Source organism: Belonocnema kinseyi, chromosome 10, assembly GCF_010883055.1.
Source record: "Belonocnema kinseyi isolate 2016_QV_RU_SX_M_011 chromosome 10, B_treatae_v1, whole genome shotgun sequence".
Lineage (NCBI taxonomy): Eukaryota > Metazoa > Arthropoda > Insecta > Hymenoptera > Cynipidae > Belonocnema > Belonocnema kinseyi.
The window spans coordinates 91,792,404-91,812,360 of record NC_046666.1 but is presented as its reverse complement, the minus strand read 5'-3'; the positions used below and the strand labels follow the sequence as shown (position 1 = coordinate 91,812,360).

The 19,957-nt window shown below is 34.4% G+C and overlaps 1 protein-coding gene across 3 annotated transcripts in view; it reads left to right on the top strand.

Moving 5' to 3' along the window:
• Window positions 1-19,957, top strand: part of LOC117182042 (sphingomyelin phosphodiesterase 4) — a 55,338-nt gene that overhangs the window by 21,490 nt on the left and 13,891 nt on the right. For 2 of the 3 annotated variants that reach the window (XM_033375061.1, XM_033375063.1), the window contains exons 7-11: window positions 15,643-15,801; window positions 15,913-16,084; window positions 16,161-16,346; window positions 16,421-16,639; window positions 16,740-16,832. In XM_033375061.1, the coding sequence (XP_033230952.1) occupies window positions 15,643-15,801; window positions 15,913-16,084; window positions 16,161-16,346; window positions 16,421-16,639; window positions 16,740-16,832 (829 nt within the window). The remainder of the gene's footprint in view (window positions 1-15,642; window positions 15,802-15,912; window positions 16,085-16,160; window positions 16,347-16,420; window positions 16,640-16,739; window positions 16,833-19,957) is intronic. The other variant, XM_033375064.1, reaches the window with a different exon arrangement.

The following is a 19,957-nucleotide window of genomic DNA, read 5'->3' as shown; positions in this document are numbered from 1 at the left end:
AAAACTTAGAGCTCGGGGGGGGGGGCGATCGCCCCCCTCTGGATCCGCCAATGTTCTTTTGACTTCGTACAGTCTTTTTCTGCATATTGATATGTATACGGAAAAGTGAAAGTTATTCTTTCGAGTTCGTACAACTTTTAAAGAACTTATCGATATTGATATAAGCGAGGTCTTCGTAAATGAATTAAAAAAAATTAATAGTACAGTATTCTAACAAATTTAATTGATTCTAAATTAAATAAAATTTAAAATAATTGTTGAAACAAATTTTCCTGGGAGTTAACTATTTTTCCATTTCTATGACTTTCTTAAACCAAGTCCAAGATTTCACTTTATCAAAGATAAAAAATTATAGATATATCTCATTACTTCACTAAAATAATGCAGAAAATTATCTTCAAAATTAGCCCCAAAACAATACGAAAGTTGTTATTACTGAAAATATGTATATTTTTCTTAAAATAACATTAAAATGTGGCGTTTTTCAAACGACTTCTAGTAAAATTAACACATGCTGCCTTTCATTTATGCCCATAAAATTTGTACTCTTATCACCTTTCATGCAATAATTGAAAGAAAATTTACAGTTTATTATTATTAAAACTTGGGTGCTTGTTCAACCTATTGGAAAGTATATGGCTGAAAACTGTTGTACGGTATTACATATAAGAGCAATTTCAGTCAACGTTTACCGAAGATTTTTACACATAAATCTATCCTGGCTCGTGGCTTAGTATGCACGTGATGTTTTTTTTTGCTTTGTTGGTTGCCTTTGATTCTTTTGAGGATTACTTCTCTTTCTCTTTTTGTTTGAATAAATTGCACTCTGTTGCAGTTGAAAATTTCTTTGACTTAAATTTTCGATCTTGGTAAGGAACAAATAAATGATTCTGCAAGGTGCCTGGTATCTTTGCTTAGCTCTCAAATCTTAGTTTTAGCATTTCTGAACTTAAAACATAAGTTTCTTTACAACTTGCATTACAGTAGTCTTCACAGTTGCCTGTTTTAGTAGCAAAGGAACTCATGATGTAATTTCAGAAATGATCAAACCAAGATTTTTCAGTGCATCAACGATACTAGTATCATTCGTTTATTCCTTACCAAGATCGGCAATTGTAGTTAAAGAAATTTTCAACTGCAACAGAGTGCACTAAATAAAAAAAGAATAAATCTTCCACATAATCAAAGGCAATAGATTATGTATGATAATTACACTTAAATTTACTTCCTTATGATTACATCTCTGCAGTGACTGTAATGCAGGAATTAAAATACTATGAAGACAGACTCAACCCTGTATTAGTCTGAAGATGTTCCGCCGAGTGAGTGTCCCAGCGGTCACGAGCGCATTCGATGAATTGCATTACTCTTTATTTAAATTCTCGAAAACAAAAAAAAGGAAGTTTTGTCCTTCAAGGTTTCGAAACAAAAAATTTTGATCTTTATTTTAAGGAAAAAAAAAGAAAAGAAAAAATAGGTTCAAATTTTTAAAAAATCCAAAATATTTTTGATTTCGAAAAAAGAGGTGAAATTTTCAATATAAAAAAATGGTTACAACCATTAGATAGACCATCAAAAAATCTATCAAAAACATATAGGACATAATTTTGTATAATCCATACGAAAGCAGTTTAGAATATTCGAAATAGGGACTACTAGCACAAAATCCAAAATTTCCCCACTCCCACCATCTCCGTCAATTTTTATCCAATCGAAACAAATTTTTTTGTAATGTGCTATCTAGTAGGGCTACATTTTGTCCAAGTTTTGGTTTGATATTAGAAACTCATTTTTCAGGGTGGATATAATTTACAAATAATGCCTTTTATATTTGGGGTAAAATTATTCATTTCTAATTCTATTAATACTAATAAAGTTGTTCCCAAAGTTAGATATCATTATAGTGTAGTTCGTAAAATTCGTATTTCATATAAGGTAAACGTCTCAGTATCATGATGCCAACTTTCTTGCTTTTTTATTTGCTTGTACAAAAAGCTAAAATTTTTCCGTGTTATCAGTATATGTTATTTTTTACATATTTTTAAACAATATAGTGCCCTCCTATTTATCATACTACCACTCATCGCGACTTCTACTAACTTCGATCCCACTACCGACTTTTAAAAAAATGTTGGTATTCAATGTAACGTATTGAATAAGTTAGTTACAATTTATGAATTGCTATCTATTCTACACAAATACAAATTTAACTCAAACTGTTTTATGTGGAAACGTTTACATGCCTATCCATTTAAATTTTTTCTGAATAAAGCTGTAATAAACCATAAAGATTAATAGAATATCTTATGCATTTTGTTCACAATTTGTACTGCAATTTTGACATTTGAATTTTTGAACGACGTCGATTGCAGGGTCCCTGCTCGGTGAAATGGGAATGATTTTTCACCAATCACAGCTTAGGTATAAGTGATTCCTACATTATGTCTCTGCATGCATTTTTGTTCGTTTTGTTTGTATCAACGTGAACAGTGGGAAATATATTGTTGACCGAAGAGGTTTTCGTGAAAGTTGTTATCGAGAATGTCACAAAAATAGCTAGGCTTTGCAAGTGTACGTCAACATGGTGATATAACCTCACTTTTTTACAAACTCTCAATTTAAGTAATAAAACCAGGGGAATATTCACTAATATTCGATAGAATAGCTCTTTTTTCTGATAGATTACCTTTCATTCTAGTCAGGAGTAGGGCTCTCCTATAAAAGGTTTTAGAATAAATGTGTCATGAGATTTGAACGCGGCTGAGTGGCGGCGTTGGCTGTTTTTTTAAAGGCCGAAACTTATTCAAATGTAGCCTATTAAACATCCAATAAATTAATAAGTACTAATGCAAAGTGAAAACAACATTATTTTGATGGTGAAATAGGAATACACTTTTCACAGAGTACATATAATAATTCTACAAAGTTAACATTAAATTTTTAGCATTGACATATGTAAATATGGTAAACTGTGGAAATAGTGCATTTCAATTACATTTTTTTGTTGACATTTATAATGATTATTGAAAATTAAAATTAACGCTTAACTGAACTAAATTATAAAAATTTAGATATATTTTTAAGGCTAGAAAATAATTCACTTTGTTTCATTATAAGACATTTATAAAAATTAGTTATGTTATAAAAAATGTCTGTTATTACAAATAAGTCGAACATTTGTAGTGTTTTATAAAATAAAGAATTGGGTTTATACAATAAATAAATATTGATAAAGTTGTAGAGTATAAAAAGTGTATTTGTGAACAATACCTTTAAAAACAATTGTAAATAATTTAAACTGCTTTATAATTTTTTTATAATAACTTTAATAAATTATGTGATTAATATTGTTGAAAATTCGTTTTTCCCATAATCTGCATTAAAAAAACAACAGTTTAATTGCGCCCTACCATGGAGATCGAGTCGAAGGCGCTCTACTGTGTTCCAAATTTTTGGATAACTGCAATGCAAAGTAACGTACGCTACTATGCGTTACTTTAAGAATTTCTTCATGATATCTTTTTTTTATTCACAAATATTTTTAACCATTGCATACTTTTTTCATAAACAAGTAAAATAAATAAATTTAAACTGATGAAATAAATTTAAACGAAATAGTTGAATCCGCATGTTTCAATATTTAAGAAATTTAAATTAGATTACAATCCAAATTTAACAGGAGTTTTCACCCGCATGTTTCGTTGACAATTAGACTCCATACATATTGAATTCGACACGACCTCAAAGGGTAGGGCGCAACAGAGTTGATACACTATTCAATTTAAATGTACCACTGTAACATAATGTATAAGGCGCTGGTTTAGAACTACAGCGCGCTGTGGAAGGAAATGCACTTTTTTCGTTCAAAAATTTCCAGCCTTCAATTTTGGTTTGGTTCCAAATTAAAAAAATTAAATTTCTTTAACTTCTAAAGAGCTGGACGCTCCGAACTTTTGTCTCCTCTACTTGTTTATTAATAATTTTCGACTTAAAGTATGGAAAAACTGAAATTGTGTACATAACAGTTTTTTACGCTTTAACGGCTGCTGAGGAAAACTTTATATTGTTTTAAATAAATCTTTAGAGACTCATAGAATACAAATAATTTCATTAATATTCCATTTATTTGTCATAAACAAATTTTATGAACAAATTGAGAAATAGTCTTATTATCGGCAAAAAATTTTTTTCGTTTAAAGTGCTTCATATTAATGTAGGAATGACATTTAATTACAAAACTAATTAAAATGTTTATAATAGCCATTGTTATTAACGATTCTTGTGGAAAAATATAAAAATTTGAGATTTTTTCAAATTATTATTTCCTTCAATCGCCAGAACGACTTCAGGTATTCCCTAAAATAATTAATATTTAATAATATTTCATAAAATGTAACAATTTAAATTTTTATAAACAAATTTGATATTAGAAAAATAAGATATTAGTCACAAAAATATTAGACAAGTTAACAATAACCACTGTTGTTAACAATGCTTGTGACAAAATATTTAAACTTAAGGTTTTATCAAATTTAAATTTTCTTTGATGGCTAGAATGGGTACATATATTCCTGAAAATAATATATCTTCGATAATATTTGGTAAAATGTAACAATCTGAATATTTATAAACAAATAAGATAAAACATTTCAGATGTCGGTAGTTTCACGTAGCAAAAAATCTGGTTCCTTCAAATTAAAAATTGAGAAATAGAATTATTTTCCGTAGCCATCGTATCCAGAGTTATGTTTTGTCTTAATAACTTTCAGTTGTTTCAATATTCTCTTTCAGAAATATGTGCATTGGATTAAGAGTTTTCTTCTCAGAGTTTTATTCTTTTCTGCACTACATTATATTTGTCTTCTTTCTTTGTTTAGTTTTCTAATTCTGGAATTTTGTGTTAACAATAGATACAAGTACTAAATAATTTTAAGAATTTGAAAAACAATTTGTTGGGTTTAATATTCGTCCAATAAATGGTTTTCCATTAAGACAAAATGGATACTTTAAAAGTTTTCAAGAAGACCCTATCCGATTGTTTTATTTATAATTCCAATGGAGGTTTGGGAAATTTGGCGCAGTATTTAAGAAGAGAATTTAGTTTAAACTGTAGACAATTGAAAAAGGTTAAAAGCAAATTAAATCATGATTTTATCCCTCATTTAAAAGAAAATCGCAGATTTCAGCATTTATTTTTCGACAACAAGTTTGCAGGTTGGTTGAACACATATTTTATCGTGGAATTTCCACCTGAAAGTAATGACAAATGCGGAAGGCCAAACTCAGGCGACTTTGCAGAATGTTCTACTTCGACAAAACGAAAAATATACTGACATCGTAATAAGAGAGGCTTTTTTACTCTCATTAAATCTATGTGATAGGAAGAAAATATCAGAATTCATGAATTGAATTTAACCTTCTGATGAAAATGAAAATGTGAATAATTTCCCGATTCCTTACTTTGGCGATAATAGAGGAAGCTTATTTATCTAAAAGTCAGTATCACATTATTTATGCAGGTATAAAAGAGAAATGCTGACATTTACCCAGCATACGAAAATTTGGCAAAAGCTAAAGAAGAACGTTATCTGCATTCGCTTAAAGTAACGAAAAAGGGTTTCACAATCGGAACAAAATCTTTATTACTCCATACGATATCTCGGGTTTTAAAGATCTTGATATTTCTCTTCAATTTACGGATACAAGAAAACCTCATAACTTGAAGTTAATTGTGAAATGTAGTTGTGAAGGTTCTTCCAGCCAAAATACGTACAAGGAAGAGAAAGATGATCCAGATATGGCGAATAATAGTATCTTCACAAATTCAATGGTACCACTGCGACTTCGCTAAAAGAATTCGATAAATTCTGTAGTGTGGGCATATCCTAATCCATCGACAAAATCATATTCTAGGCCTATACTATATGAATTCGGAAAAGAAACCCCAGAAAAAGACTAATTCAATAATATCATCACTTCAAAAAGAAATCGTTAAAATGAAGCCCATAATAATAAAGAACGATTTCGGTACTTTTGTGATAAAACCTGGTATGAAGTTGGCGATGCTATACTAAAAAGTTTGACAGACTCTTTCTGAAACTTTATCATCTATGACTTGCTACATTTGTCAAGCGACACCTAAACAGATGAATGACTTAGATAGAGTCAAAGGCAAAGTTATAAATATCAAGTCATATGATTATGGATCGTCAACACTTCATGCTAGGATTCACTTTATGGAAAATCTTTTGCATATAGCCTATCGCCTCGATTTTAAGAAATGGCGAGTAGATATGGATGTATATAAAGATTTGCAAAAGAAGGCGACGACTCGAATCTGCAGAGCTTTTCATCAGAAGACAGGACTGGTAATAGATGCAGTAAAATACGGCTCAGGCATATCCAATTATAAGAATACCGCAAGAAGGTGTTTTACAGACTCTGAACTAACAGTAAAAATTACAGGGATAGACCAGGAGTTTGTGGAAATATTTGCGAACATTCTGCACAAATTAACAAGTACTTAACAACATTTGGAACATATACTATGGACACCGCACAACTGTACGTACGTTTATACCCGTGGTACTACATGCCTGTAACTGTCCATAATATATTATTGCATGGACCTGATCTTATAAAACATTTTACCTTACCAATTGAACAGTTTTCCGAAGAAGCAGGTAAAGCTCGGAATAAAGGCTACAAGAATATTCGAGAGTTTAATTCACGCAAGTTTTCTCGTGTTGCTACTAACACTGATCTAGCATACAAACTGTTAGTGAGTTCAGATCCATGTATCAGTTACGAAAGAAGAAATACTTCGAAAATCTGAAATTCATCAAAAAGTCCTTTTTTCTGCATTCATTGCCGATCCAGTTTTCTGACATGAATCTTTGAAAAATTGGGGGTTTGCCTACCAAGTCGGTGGGTTATTGTCAAAAGATTTTTTATTGAGTGAATTTTTGCATGCAGTCTAATGATTCATTCTGAATCTATTGCGATTGTAAACCCGATCTTTTCCAAGCTAAACTGCCAACATTTGGAATTTGTTTATTTAAATTGTTTATAAACATTTAAGTTCTTATATTTTACTAAATATTATCAAAGATACATTTTTTTAGGAATATCCGTTGCCATTCTAGCGATTAAAGAAAATTAAAATTGAATAAAACCTTAAATTTGAATATTTTGTTACGAGAATTATTTATAACAATGGTTATTGTTAAATTCTTAAATATGTTTGCGACTAGCAGTCATTCCTTTAACAGCTTAAAACATTTCCTGTGCAAAACAAATGTCTATGCGAAAGAGCCACAATTTTGAATTGTTTTATTTATTTTATGTATAAAAATTTAAATTGTTATATTTGATCAAATATTGATAAATATTTATTATTTTAAGGAATACCTGTAGTCGTTCTGGCAATTGATGGAGATCATAATTTGACAAAATCTCAAATTTTAATATTTTGCTACAAGAATTGTTTATAACAATGGTTATTATATTTTTCAATAATTTTTGTAATTAAATGTCATTCCTACACTAATATGAAGCACTTTTAGCAAAACACAAATTTTGTCACCGATAATAACACTATTTCTCAATTTGTTCATAAAATTCATTTATAACAAATAAATGGTATAATGAACAAATTATTTGTATTCTGTGAGTCCCTAAACATTCATTTAAGACAATATAAAGTTTACAAAAGTAGTTAATAAACCCTAAAAAATTTGTATGTACAAAATTTCAGTTTTTATATACTTTAAGTGAAAAAATGATTAATAAACAAATAGAGGAAACTAAAGTTCGCAGCGTCAAGCTCTTCAGAATTTAATGAACTTAAATTTTCTTAAATTCAAAATTGGATCAAAATTGAAGGCTCTGGATATTCGTGAACGAAAGAAGTGCATTTTCTTCCACTGTGAAGTGTTTCGAGATCCAGACCGGTGCTGAAAATTAGAAAAAGGTCGCCAAGAGGCCAGATATGATGTGCTACCTTGACATCACCTCAAGCCAACGATTGCAATGAATTTTATGTGTTTTCAAATTTTTTGATAACACCTTTAATAAATTGTTTTATTCAAATTATTCAAAGTTCGTGTTGCGAATAATTTACTTTAAAAAAAAGTTACCATGCATGTTTTTACTCATTATCACGTTGAAAATTAAAATTTTTCTTTTATTCAACTCGTTTTTATCAATTATTTTCAAATTAAATAAAAGATTGCGATCTTTAAAAACAATCGTAAAGACTATAAATTAATTTAAAATTCTGTGATGATAACTTCAATAAATTGTTTTACCAATATTAATGGGAAAAGATGAAAAATAATACAGATAAAAATATGTACCCCTCTAATAAGAACAGATTCATCCTTTCGAATTATCGGATGCTCCGTAAGAATATCCTCACAGCCAAAAAGCTTTGCACAAATTATATTCTTTTAATTCAAAATTAACTCTCAAAATAGCTCTTTGTTAGATCTTTATTATTTTCGTGTCATTTTGTACGGTATAAACTTGCACTTTCTTGGATCAATTCGCGTAATCAGAATTGCATCCAAAAACAACACACTTATATCCCATTATTCCCGTTCATCACAAAGTAAAATCTTGACAAATTTTCAGTCTAAAAGCCTTAAACGTTAAGGTCGCTGGCCTTATTATGAGGCAGATGTTGATAATAGTCTAGATATATTGGATTTTTAAAAATAAATTCCAATTCCAATATTAAAAATCTTTACCTTATTCGAAACTTTGATCATTTTCAAACCAGTAGCCGAAGTGATTTGATACAAATGATATTAAAATAAAATTATCTTAAGGAAAACTGGGAATAATCACCGTGTGCGTATTATGATATGTAAACTAACCTATAAAATCAGCATACTCACCAGCATGCTTCAATAAAATAAAATAAAACTTCAATAAAATAAAATAAAACTAAAAAAAAATGCTTGTCGCTTCCCGAGGATCGTTGGGGCGTCCCTGGAGCCACAGCTGGGGGTCACAGCATTCGGGATGTTGGCGATGATGGTGAGCTGTGAGATGGTCAGGCAGATCTCACTAATCAAACAGCTGGCCAGCAAGAACATCTGCGACAAACGGTATGCAGTGGAAAATCAACTGTGCCTACTGAGGATGTTTTGGCTAGCGTTAGCTATTTGCAGCTAACCACCTCGACAGAAATGCTGTGGGAGAGCATCAATTGGAATACCACAATGAAAGAGGAATTGGTGCGTCTCTATTATAAAAGTGCGAAGTTTGAAACGAAAATGGAAAAAGGATACAATTTAAGAAGGAAATTTGCTGCAAAGTATCCTAATATACAAAAAGTCGCACTAAGAGATCTTCTCGCTACGGTGAAGGACATCAGGGCTAATTTGCACGTTACAGAAGACCGAGCAATGGAGATTAAACAACAGGTTGATTTGACGTGGAAAAGCGACGGCAATGAACATCAGAGGAAGCCGTTTCAAACGGTCAAGCAGGAGCAATTTATGTTCTTCCTCAACCTATTGATGATCCAACACCACCACATCCTCCAGAGGTGGATGGCCTTATACAACCAGAGGCAGAGGCAGAGGTTCAGCAACCAAAAAACCGACGAAAATGGACATACCATATCAACAGAGATGTTATGCGCCTTTATTTTTTGGCATAGAAGTGTGGGCAAAGTGTGAGGAGAGAACATCATAGACTCTTCTTACTTAAATACTCAGAGCTATCCATGAAAATAAATGAGCAGAATCTGGCAGTTCAAAAAACCTCAATATCTGTAAACAGACTGCTTTTGGCTGTTGAAATAGCTGCTTTCAAAATGGAAGTGGAACAGCAGCTTTCTATTGATGAACTCGCCTTGGAAGATGTGGATAACGAAGACTTGATTGATGCTGAAGGCATAGGTGCTAGGGATAATGATCATCATGTACCGGATCCATTAGAACCACATCCGGATATTACTAACGATGATGTGGATAGGGAAATCCCAGCAAAACGACAACATCTGCAAAGGAATTTTCTTCATGCTTTACTAGAGTTCAGATATGTAGAACCAACACTTAGGCATTTTCTTCCAAAATGAACATCACAAATTATCTGCGTGCACTAATAGCACATCTCGAGAGCAAGGTTTTACCTACGTATTTGAACGTAGCACAAACTGCGTAAGAGGTGCAAACTCTTGTATACTGTGCAGCTGTGGCAACCGTTAAAACGTTCGGCCGGAAAACTAGGCCTGCAAATGCAGTTTTTGTCTCAGCAAGGGATCGAGATCCATCATGGAAGATCAGGTTGGATATGGATGTTAGCAAAGTAAGGTGCAAATTGGGTCGAGTAACTCAATATAAAAAAGCAAATAGAACCAGAATGCCCCGGCTTTAAGCTCCAGGGTACTACGTATATGTTACGAGACGCTCAAAATCCATCTGACTTTCGACCGATAGCCTGTCTTCCAACAATTTATAAATGTCTTGCAGCTATCATTGCAGATAAGATACATTCTCATTGTGACGAGAATGACATTCTTACAGAAGAATAAAAAGGATGTTCTAAAATTTGCGAGGCTGTAAATATCTAGACACAATAGACGCTGTTGGCATGGCTCAAGCTCGCAAGCATCAAAGGAACTTACACATGGCATACATTGACTACAAGCAAGCGTTTTTTTCCGTGCCGCATGACTATTTGCTTGAAGTCTTAAAACTTTAAAAAATCTGCCCACGCATTATTGACTTTTTAGGCCATGCGATGAGGCTCTGGGGTACAAGAATCAAGTATTTTGATCATGGACAACCAAGGATAACTAGATCAATAAGCTTGAAGTCGGGTATATTTCAAGGAGACTCCTTCAGTGCACTATGGTTCTCTTTAGCATTGAATCCATTGAGCAAAACATTATACAGCATTTATCATGGGTTCAGAATTCATGATAGTGAGGATGGTCATCAAGTGACCCATCTTCTTTACATGGATGAGCTGAAGTTGTACGCTAGTTCAGCCCAGAAACTGCAGCAAGCGATCGATGTCACACAGCAGTTTTCTAATGATATCCACATGGAGTTCGGACTAGATAGGTGTAGAACAGTGTATTTAATCAGAGGGGAATTAGGAACCGCAGAGTTAGAGAACGAGTTCGAAAATGACATCGAGGCAATGGCTGCAGGCGAATCATATAAATATCGGGGTATTCTTGAATCTAAGGGTATTCAACATACGATAGTTAAGACAAGCCTAACGACTGCCTTCACTACAAGATTCAGATTGATTATGAAGACTTTTCTCAACTCGGCAAACAAAATCAGGTCGATAAACACATATGCCATCCCTGTCCTCACGTACTCCTTCAGGCCCATAAAATGGTCTAACGACGACCTTGAAAAGTTAAACAGAATTGTTCGCGTAGAAATGTCGAAGCACCGAATGCACCATAGAAATTCAGCGATTGAAAGGGTAGCTCTACCATGACATTCAGGGGGGTAGGGGCGTTGTAGATGTCAAAAAACTGTGTGAGTCACAAGTTATACAGTTGCGAGACTATTTTAACAGCAAACGAAAAGTTTCGCTTTACAGGACCATCTGTCAAGCGGATCTTGACTACACGCCCTTAAATTTGACTTCAGATTGGCCTTTGAATATCAGGGCAGAAACCATAGGGGAATTAGAAATACAATGGAGACAGAAAGTCATCCATGTCGAACACCCCAAAACGTTGGATCAAAATGAAGTGGATAGTGAGGCATCTAATATTTGGCTAAGAAAGAGTGTCCTATATCCAGAGACGGAAGGATTCCTCATTGTAATGCAGGACAAGGTTGTCAGCACCAGGAATTATCTCAAACACGTGTTACATAAAGACGTGGTTGACCGGTGCCGATTATGTGGAGATACCAACGAATCCATCGAGCACGTTATTGATGGCTGTCGCGTAATGGCTCAGAGGGAATATACGCACAGACATAATGATGTAGCGGGCATTATACATCAAAAACTTGCCCTAAACCTAGGACTCTTAAAAGAATGGATGCCCTTCTATAGATACATTCTAATGCCTATTTTAGAAAGCGAAAATTACATCTTATATTGGGATGTTACTATCCAAACAGATCATTACATCCGGGCCAATCGACCTGATATCGTGATGCGAGAAAAAAGGTGGAAGAGTCTACATTCTCGACATTGCTTGCCCGCTTAACCGAAATTTGCAGTCAACCTATACAAACAAAATCCACAATTATAGCGAGTTAAATCATGAAGTAAAGACCATATGCAGGAATGTGAATCATGCATCTATTCATCCCATTGTGATTTCGGCTACAGGCAATGTGCAAGCAAGATGCACTGAACATCTTGAATATTTAGGAGTCAGTAGGGTATTGGCAGGAGCTCAGAAGGGGGTTTTATTGAACTCCTGTCGCATTGTAAGAAACTTTCTTGACCATCAGGAAGCGAGCGACTAAAAACCCGTGGAGTGGCATATGCTGCTCTAAGAAAGCATCTAGAGGTGACTGTTGTCACCTCCAACGCTCGTGGCCGCTCGTAATTGTATACCTACAAAATCATCGCAGGAGGTTTTAAGCATCGTATTAAATTAGTTGAATTAACTTATAACATTCTAATCTCATCAGTCACTTGACTTAGTCCGTGGCTATTATGTATAACCGGGTTTACCCAAGTAAAAGCTTAACAAAAACTCATAATAGATTTATAATAATATACATATATATATTTATATATTTATTTTTTTATAATATTATAGGGATAGCACAGAAGTTTCGCTGAACATTCCTGGAACATTCTAATTGAAGGCTCCGAGAATTCCGAAAAATATTCCAGAAAGGTACCCGGAAGTAGGTAAATATGCGCATATTCAGGAAGGTTCGGGAAATGGTTATGAAAAATTGAATTCATTCAACTAATCGAGTTAATATAAAGCGAAAATTTTTGCAAACATTCCCCGAAACTTCTTTGGGGCCTTCATGGATACGCGGACGTATTCATACTTTCGGGAACCTTCCTGGAACATTTTTTGGTATTCTCCGAACGTTCCAGGAATATTTAGGGAAATTGTTTTGCTATCCCCGATAATATTATGAGATTATAATATTTAAATATATTAATAGTATTTTATATTATTTTCCTAAAATTTTTTTTATTCAGTTTTTTCTCCTTTATCGATTCTTCCTTGTACATAATATTATACTGATCTAATTCCTTACCTAAAATTAATATTTTGTAAACAATTAACACAAGTTTAATTGCATTTCATTGAAGCGTGCTGATGAGTATGCTAGTTCTATAGGCTAGTTTAAATGTAGTGCAAATTTTGTAAATAATTTACCTCATAACCTGTATCGTTATAAACGCATGGATTCCGTGTAACATTTATTGTATTGTTTGTGTCGTTCAATGTGCAAATTCACTCTTTTAACAACAAAACCGGATTAGAGTCTTTCCGAAATGGCTGTCTCATTAAATGGTACATACAATGGAAACAAGCCGTTCCGTGGGTTATAAAACGCGCGGTCCCTTTTTTCATAAGTACCCAGGAAACAAAAATATATTCACTTGCATTTGAATGGGTTTTGTTGTTTTCTGAATTGCGTGTCTGTCATGGGAATGACAAATAGTCGCCCATAGGTTAGAGTGAGTTTTGAATAAGATAACAACTTTTTTAATCGGTCGCGTAATTTTGTTCTATGACCCATTGAGTAGCGATTATAAATCAATATTAACCGATCGAGGAACGATAGTTCCGATAGAAAATTATTAGCCTAAATAAAACAAATTTAATTCAAATGTTTTAAATTATTTATTAAAAAATATTTTGATGGGCAACTTTTAAGAAAATCCTGGCATACATGTAGTGTACTTTCATTTACAGACTATTTATTTTCAGGCATTTATTTTTTATTTTGTTGAACATTTTTTTTCACATATTTGCATCACACCACCTTAGAATGTTAAAAATTTATTTATATATTTTACAAATCAAAATCTGAATTTTTTCTTTTAATTTACGTACATAAAAACCCGTTATCACTGAAACTGAAAAATGAATATGTTACAATCTGTATGTTATATAACAAGTGGACTCCCTGCAGCCATTAGCATGTGTACTGAATAAGTTGAATGTCACTGGAGCTTAATTCAGTGTAAATTTTATCATTCCTCTACAGGATAATCTATTGAAACCAATGTAAAAAGAGAATTACAAATAAATAATCATTGAATTTATAAGTAAATTGTTGCATCATTATAATATATCACAGTATTATTTAATTTGAATTTCTGTAATTTTTTATTAATCAGCATTTTTAAATTTATTACCTCATGTTTCTCATTCGAAAAAATTAATACTTTAAAATTTTAATCTGCATATTAGGGAATTATCTCATAGGAATTATTTCAGGTTTGTCAGTCTTATTCAACTCTATCCACTCAGAATTTCGACGAATGTGGAATGGCACATTTGAAGCACCGCGTACAGGTGACCGATTAAAAATGTGGCCAACCGATTGCATTTTTATTCCTTCAATCTGCAAATGACAGATACGCAATTCGAACCGGCTCGCTTTCTATCGGTTCTTTTTTTCTGGGTACGGACTTTGAAATAGCCGATGTACGTATTGTGAAACACAATTATTATTAAAAATATCACAAAGAAATTGGTAAAACAAAAATTCTAATAAAATCTACATCTGAAAAGTTTTCAACTAAATAATCTTACTTTTTACATATAAGTATGTTAATTATCAGAAAGTTCGAAAAACCAAACCGAGAAAATTTAATTCTTAGGGTCGCATGGCTGCTCAATTTGAACATGCTGTGAAATGCAGATACTGAAATATTATTTTGAACATAAAAGCTTCAGGGCAACATCTTTTTATATGAGTTTACGGATATAGATCATAATATTCACACACAAATTTTTTCCACTGCTTTGCGCGCTATATTTGCTTTTATGTTCAATTGCTCAATTTAGTGTGTCATAAAAACGAAAATTGTTTCATAATACGGCCAGTTGTTTTAATTCTAAAGAAAAAAATTCGAGAAAGTTTGGTTTTATAATTGAAAAAGCACAAAACTTCACATTTGTGACACTTTCCCCATGCATTTGAATAGTTTTCGGCCTAAAAGGATAGGCAACGCCACCATCGTTCGCGATTAACATTTCCGTCACTTTCATTTCAGGGTACCATGGGACTGACTAAAACATATAAAGAAGTACATTCTGTAAAAAATGCATAATTCGAAGGTCTTCCTATTTATCATAATTTTGGTTAGAAGCCAATTGCGCATTGACTTGAATACTTGAGAATCCCTGTCACCCTTCTGCCAACTTTCATGTCACGTGATTACAATTTGAATATGAGTTTTCTCGGTTTATATTTTGAAAAAAATCCTCCTGAACAAAATGACGCTAAAAATTTACGAAGTACTCTGAGCTTAAATTAAAATTGGAAATTCAAAAATTACTTGATATACAATTGCGAAACAACCCTATTCAGATATTAATTCTCAATAACACGGAAACCCCGATTATCCTGGCGCCTGCGTATTATTATAAAACCTAAACCCAGGTATCCAGTTGAAGTTGTCATTAATAACGTTTATTAATTTTTTGTACTCGTGTAGAGTAATACTCCCGTCTGTGCAAGGCAAAATCTACCTTTTTTTGAAAAAAGCCATTCATCATTGGCCTCTTGACAGTTCATTTAGATTGATCTTGGAAGCTTGGTTAAGCTTTATTCAACCTTGGAGATACATGCCAGGAGTTGGATATATTGAAGAAGGGTTAGTACCTCCGATTGTAATTTTATTACCTAAAATATTGTTTTTTTTTTAGCGGATATATATTTATATGCAAAATTAGGCATATGGGTAGAACATATTGATTTTTTTTAGAAAACTTGAAGAAGAAGAAAAAGGAAAGATATATGATTCTGCCAAATGGGTGTCCTTTGTTGCAAATAATCTATTAGCATACACAGCCATATTTCAGCAACTTTTGCCTCGATTCATGAGAATAGATTTAGTGGCACCTAAAAATGCATTGATGCTTTTTAGGGTTACGAAGGTACACTGTTTTGGACCTAAACTTATTCCTCTTTCATTAGAAAGTGCGAAATACATACCCCATCTTTCTATAACAGGTGTTTTCACAATCGTGCTTGACAGAAATTTTATCAGAGGTTGAAAGTTGTATGGACGACGTCGCCCTGAGTCGTGGTAGACTATCAAGTAATCAGTGGACCGCAATAGTGCGACAACAAATCCTCGAGCTTGAAGGCCCTTTGTATCAATACATTCCCATATTTTCAGTGACAATGAAAAATCAAGTAATGCTAAAAAGTTCTTAAATTTCTTACAGTGGATGTATTACAAGATGATAACCAAAATATAAATGGTTTAGGTACTCTCATTTCTCTATACAGTACGACAAGCACAGTTGACAGCGATTAGTTTGCTTGAAGCTTTAGAAAAACGAAGAAGTGGTAGAAAGCTACTTCTGTCTATTTGGAGGTTCTTCAATGGTGAAGACTATTCTTCTGACGATGTAAGCTTAGAAGAGAGACGGAGGGTCCCTGCATTTTTGTCCTTCGCACAGGAACGTCTGATCTATATATTCAGAGTAACTTTTTTATGCATTACAAATTAGGTTAATTGTGAAATAAGATAAATAGAGGACCGCAACAAGGAAAGGAATCTTTCAAATATCGATTTTTTTTTAGATGGAGGAGGAGGAATTTCTTCCAGCAAATGTAGTCGCTGATCAAGAGTACCATGATACTATACTTTCGACTTCATTTTGTCATCAATCTCAGGTAATACATTTATTATTGCGATGGGTAAGTGGCATGCAAAAGTCTATAGAGTAGAATCTTTGTCTTGTTTGACATATTTGGCGGTTCCACCAGACGAGGAGTAAGACACTGTAAAAATCTTTTAATGAAGCAGTTTATCTAACTGAAGGTTTGTTATGCAGTAGCAAAAAAATTTTTGGTAGTCAAACTTACTGTGTAGCATAACTTCATGTGCTGAAAACTGCCAATATGCCATATCACTCACAAAAACCATGTTCTACTCTACCATTTCGAAAATAACATTTCTGTGCTCAAATACTTTTTTCTTTTATTTGATTTTATCCTGATACTTCAAATATCCCTTTATGGAGAATTGGGAAGTTTGATTATTTATTAATGCTCAATACAGGGAAATATACGTTACATGCACGTTACATGCACGTAAGCAGTTATTCCCGGGTTTTGCTTGTAGTAATTCACCTTATTGCAATGAGCCTTTTGCAAATCGAATTGCTCATTTACAATCTGTGAATCCACAACCAAAACCGATTGCTCCTTGGTAGCTACAATATCTGGCTTCCTGATCCCATCATGAGTTTTTATATGTAGTTCTTGCTGAACCATAAAGCCTAAATTTTGCAGCCTCGTCGCAACATAGCTACTTACCGTGTCATGCCTCTTGACGCGAGCCATATGGGACCTGAAGCATTTTTGAACAACATGATTCAAAGTTTCCGTTGCACTGCAACCTGCTCTGCAACTTCTATCTGAATCTTCCTCTGGCTGTTCTTGACTTAGTGGGTATTGCACTGATGCGAAATCGACAGGAATTGGCACTTTTTAAAGTGCCGAGCATGACGTTGCCCAATGCAAGCTGATGGTATACCTTTGGGATCACGTATGTACGGAGAGCGAAAAGTCTTTGTTGTGGTTTTAGAGGGCCCCTTTTTAGGTTCTCTAAGTCCTTTACTAGGATTTCACTTAAAGAGATTCTCTCTCTCCCAGCCCACGTGTATGATATTCCCAAATACACCCATGAGTCCGTTCTGGATAGCACTCTTTATCTTCTTTCAGCCACTGCGAACTGTGTGTCAATGTCTATAGTAGAGACTTTGTCTCTAGGAGACGGTTTAAAGCCGAGAGTGAAACTTTTATCGATATTTATGGTTAAACCACACTTCGAAAGAAATTCCACTAGCCGATCCAACAAGATTTGTAAGCCTCGCGATGTTGTTGCGTATAGGTTTACATCGTCTACAAAGGCTGAAGCGTTGACACTGCGATCTCCGACCTTTACCCCTACTTTATTAGGTAGGGCTTCGGGAAGTCGATGCATGAGAATGTTAAATATCGGCGAGGACAACGGGTCGCCCTGCCTTACACCTCTTCTCGGATATATTTTGTCGGAGATCCATCCATGTCCTTGTAGAACTGTGAACCCTTGGCTGTATACATGTTTAATGTAATTTTACAAATCCTGTTGGTACTCCAAATGATTTCATAGCTGCTATTAATGCCGGATGTGAAACAGATGTAAACGCTTTCGCGACATCCACCGATGTAATATAAAGAGGCTTGAAACATTGATGCTGTTGTTTCAGTATATAGTAAAGTTGAAAGGTGTTATCCCTGCACCCATCAATATGACTTCTAAAGCCTCTCTGACGTTCATTGATGTGAATCGCCTGTTCCAATCTGCAGGCTAGGATTCTATGTAATCCTCTTACAATTACAGATGGAATTGTGATTGGCCTGTATTTTTCCGGTTCATCTTCGTGACCTTTTTTTGGGATGAAAATGGTCCTTGACGCTAGCTAGCTATCCGGCAATTTTCCTGTCCAGAGGATTAGGTTATAGATACAGGTCAATATTCCTTTCGGAAACTTTCCATAATCTTTACCCGTTAAGGGCCAGGAGCAGTTTTTGTTTTGACTCCATTTTTGATGACTTCTTCTAGTGAAATGGGTTGCCATAGGTCATTCATTTGGACTTCATGTTCTTGTAATTCTGGTTCGGCTTCGGAATGCTGTGTCATGACATTTCACCAAAATGGTTCCATGATTTCTCCTCTGGGCTGTGTGGCCTCGGTTGAATCGTTTAATGTATTATCCACACATCTCCTTCTGCTCTTGTTATAGAGAGCTTGACACAAAGCATATTCCTTTCTTCTCTGCTTTCTCCTACTGGAAGGTATCTGAGTGCACGCTTTCCTGATCATAAGAAACCCCGGCGGGATGGTTGGCGTGATTGACTTCATGTAAAGGGCTAGTCTTGTCGCAATGTGTTCTTTCGTTTGCGCTCTTGTATCAGCACATATCTAATACAGCGCTATTGACTTATACTTGTCCCACACATCTTCAGCGGGTGCCTCCAGTGCCTCAAAGAATCTGAGGAAGGGATCCTCCTCATGCTGTTCGGGAGAGCGCTCTCGGACTCTTGGCCGAGGACGCTCCCTTCGTTCTTCCCTCACTATTTAAAGTGAGTGAGTTCCAGTATATGCGGCACTTCCCATTCTCGACAATTGACTCAATTTCCCTAGGAGCATTTAGAGGAGCGATATTAAGGTGAATGCCGTAGGAGTGACAGAGATGGTAATAAAGCACTCTTAGTGCCTTATTGTGCCTTTGAATGTAGGTCGTTCCCGCGTGAGTTAGACAACTAGATAGTATGTGAGCTAAATGCTCGGGGTGTGCATGGCACGCCCTGCAGCTATCATCGGGAATGTCTTGGCTCAATATGTGGCGACGGTATGGTAAGGTGAAAATGACACCGTCTTGGCATGCAAAAATGAAACCCTCTGTACCGGAAGATACCGTGCATCCTCTTATCGAGGAGCTGTTCACGAAAGTTTTTCTCTTGTGCTTTCTTAATCCGGGTTTTCAGGAGTGAGTACTCGAGATAGATAAGATTTGATGCATTTTGCTCACCCCTAATACTGAAGTCAAGTCCGAGTGTTTCAGCAGCCTCCTCCGCTGCTTTGTACAGAAATGCTCCTTTGCCCACTTTTTCGTGATTCCTGACCATTTTAAGAGGAGGGTCTCTTTCATGTGCTGTACCCAGAATAATCCTGTTGTGAAGACATTCAAGACTCAATATTCCGCGACCCCCTTGACGGCGTGAGATGTACAGTCGCGGAACGGAAGACT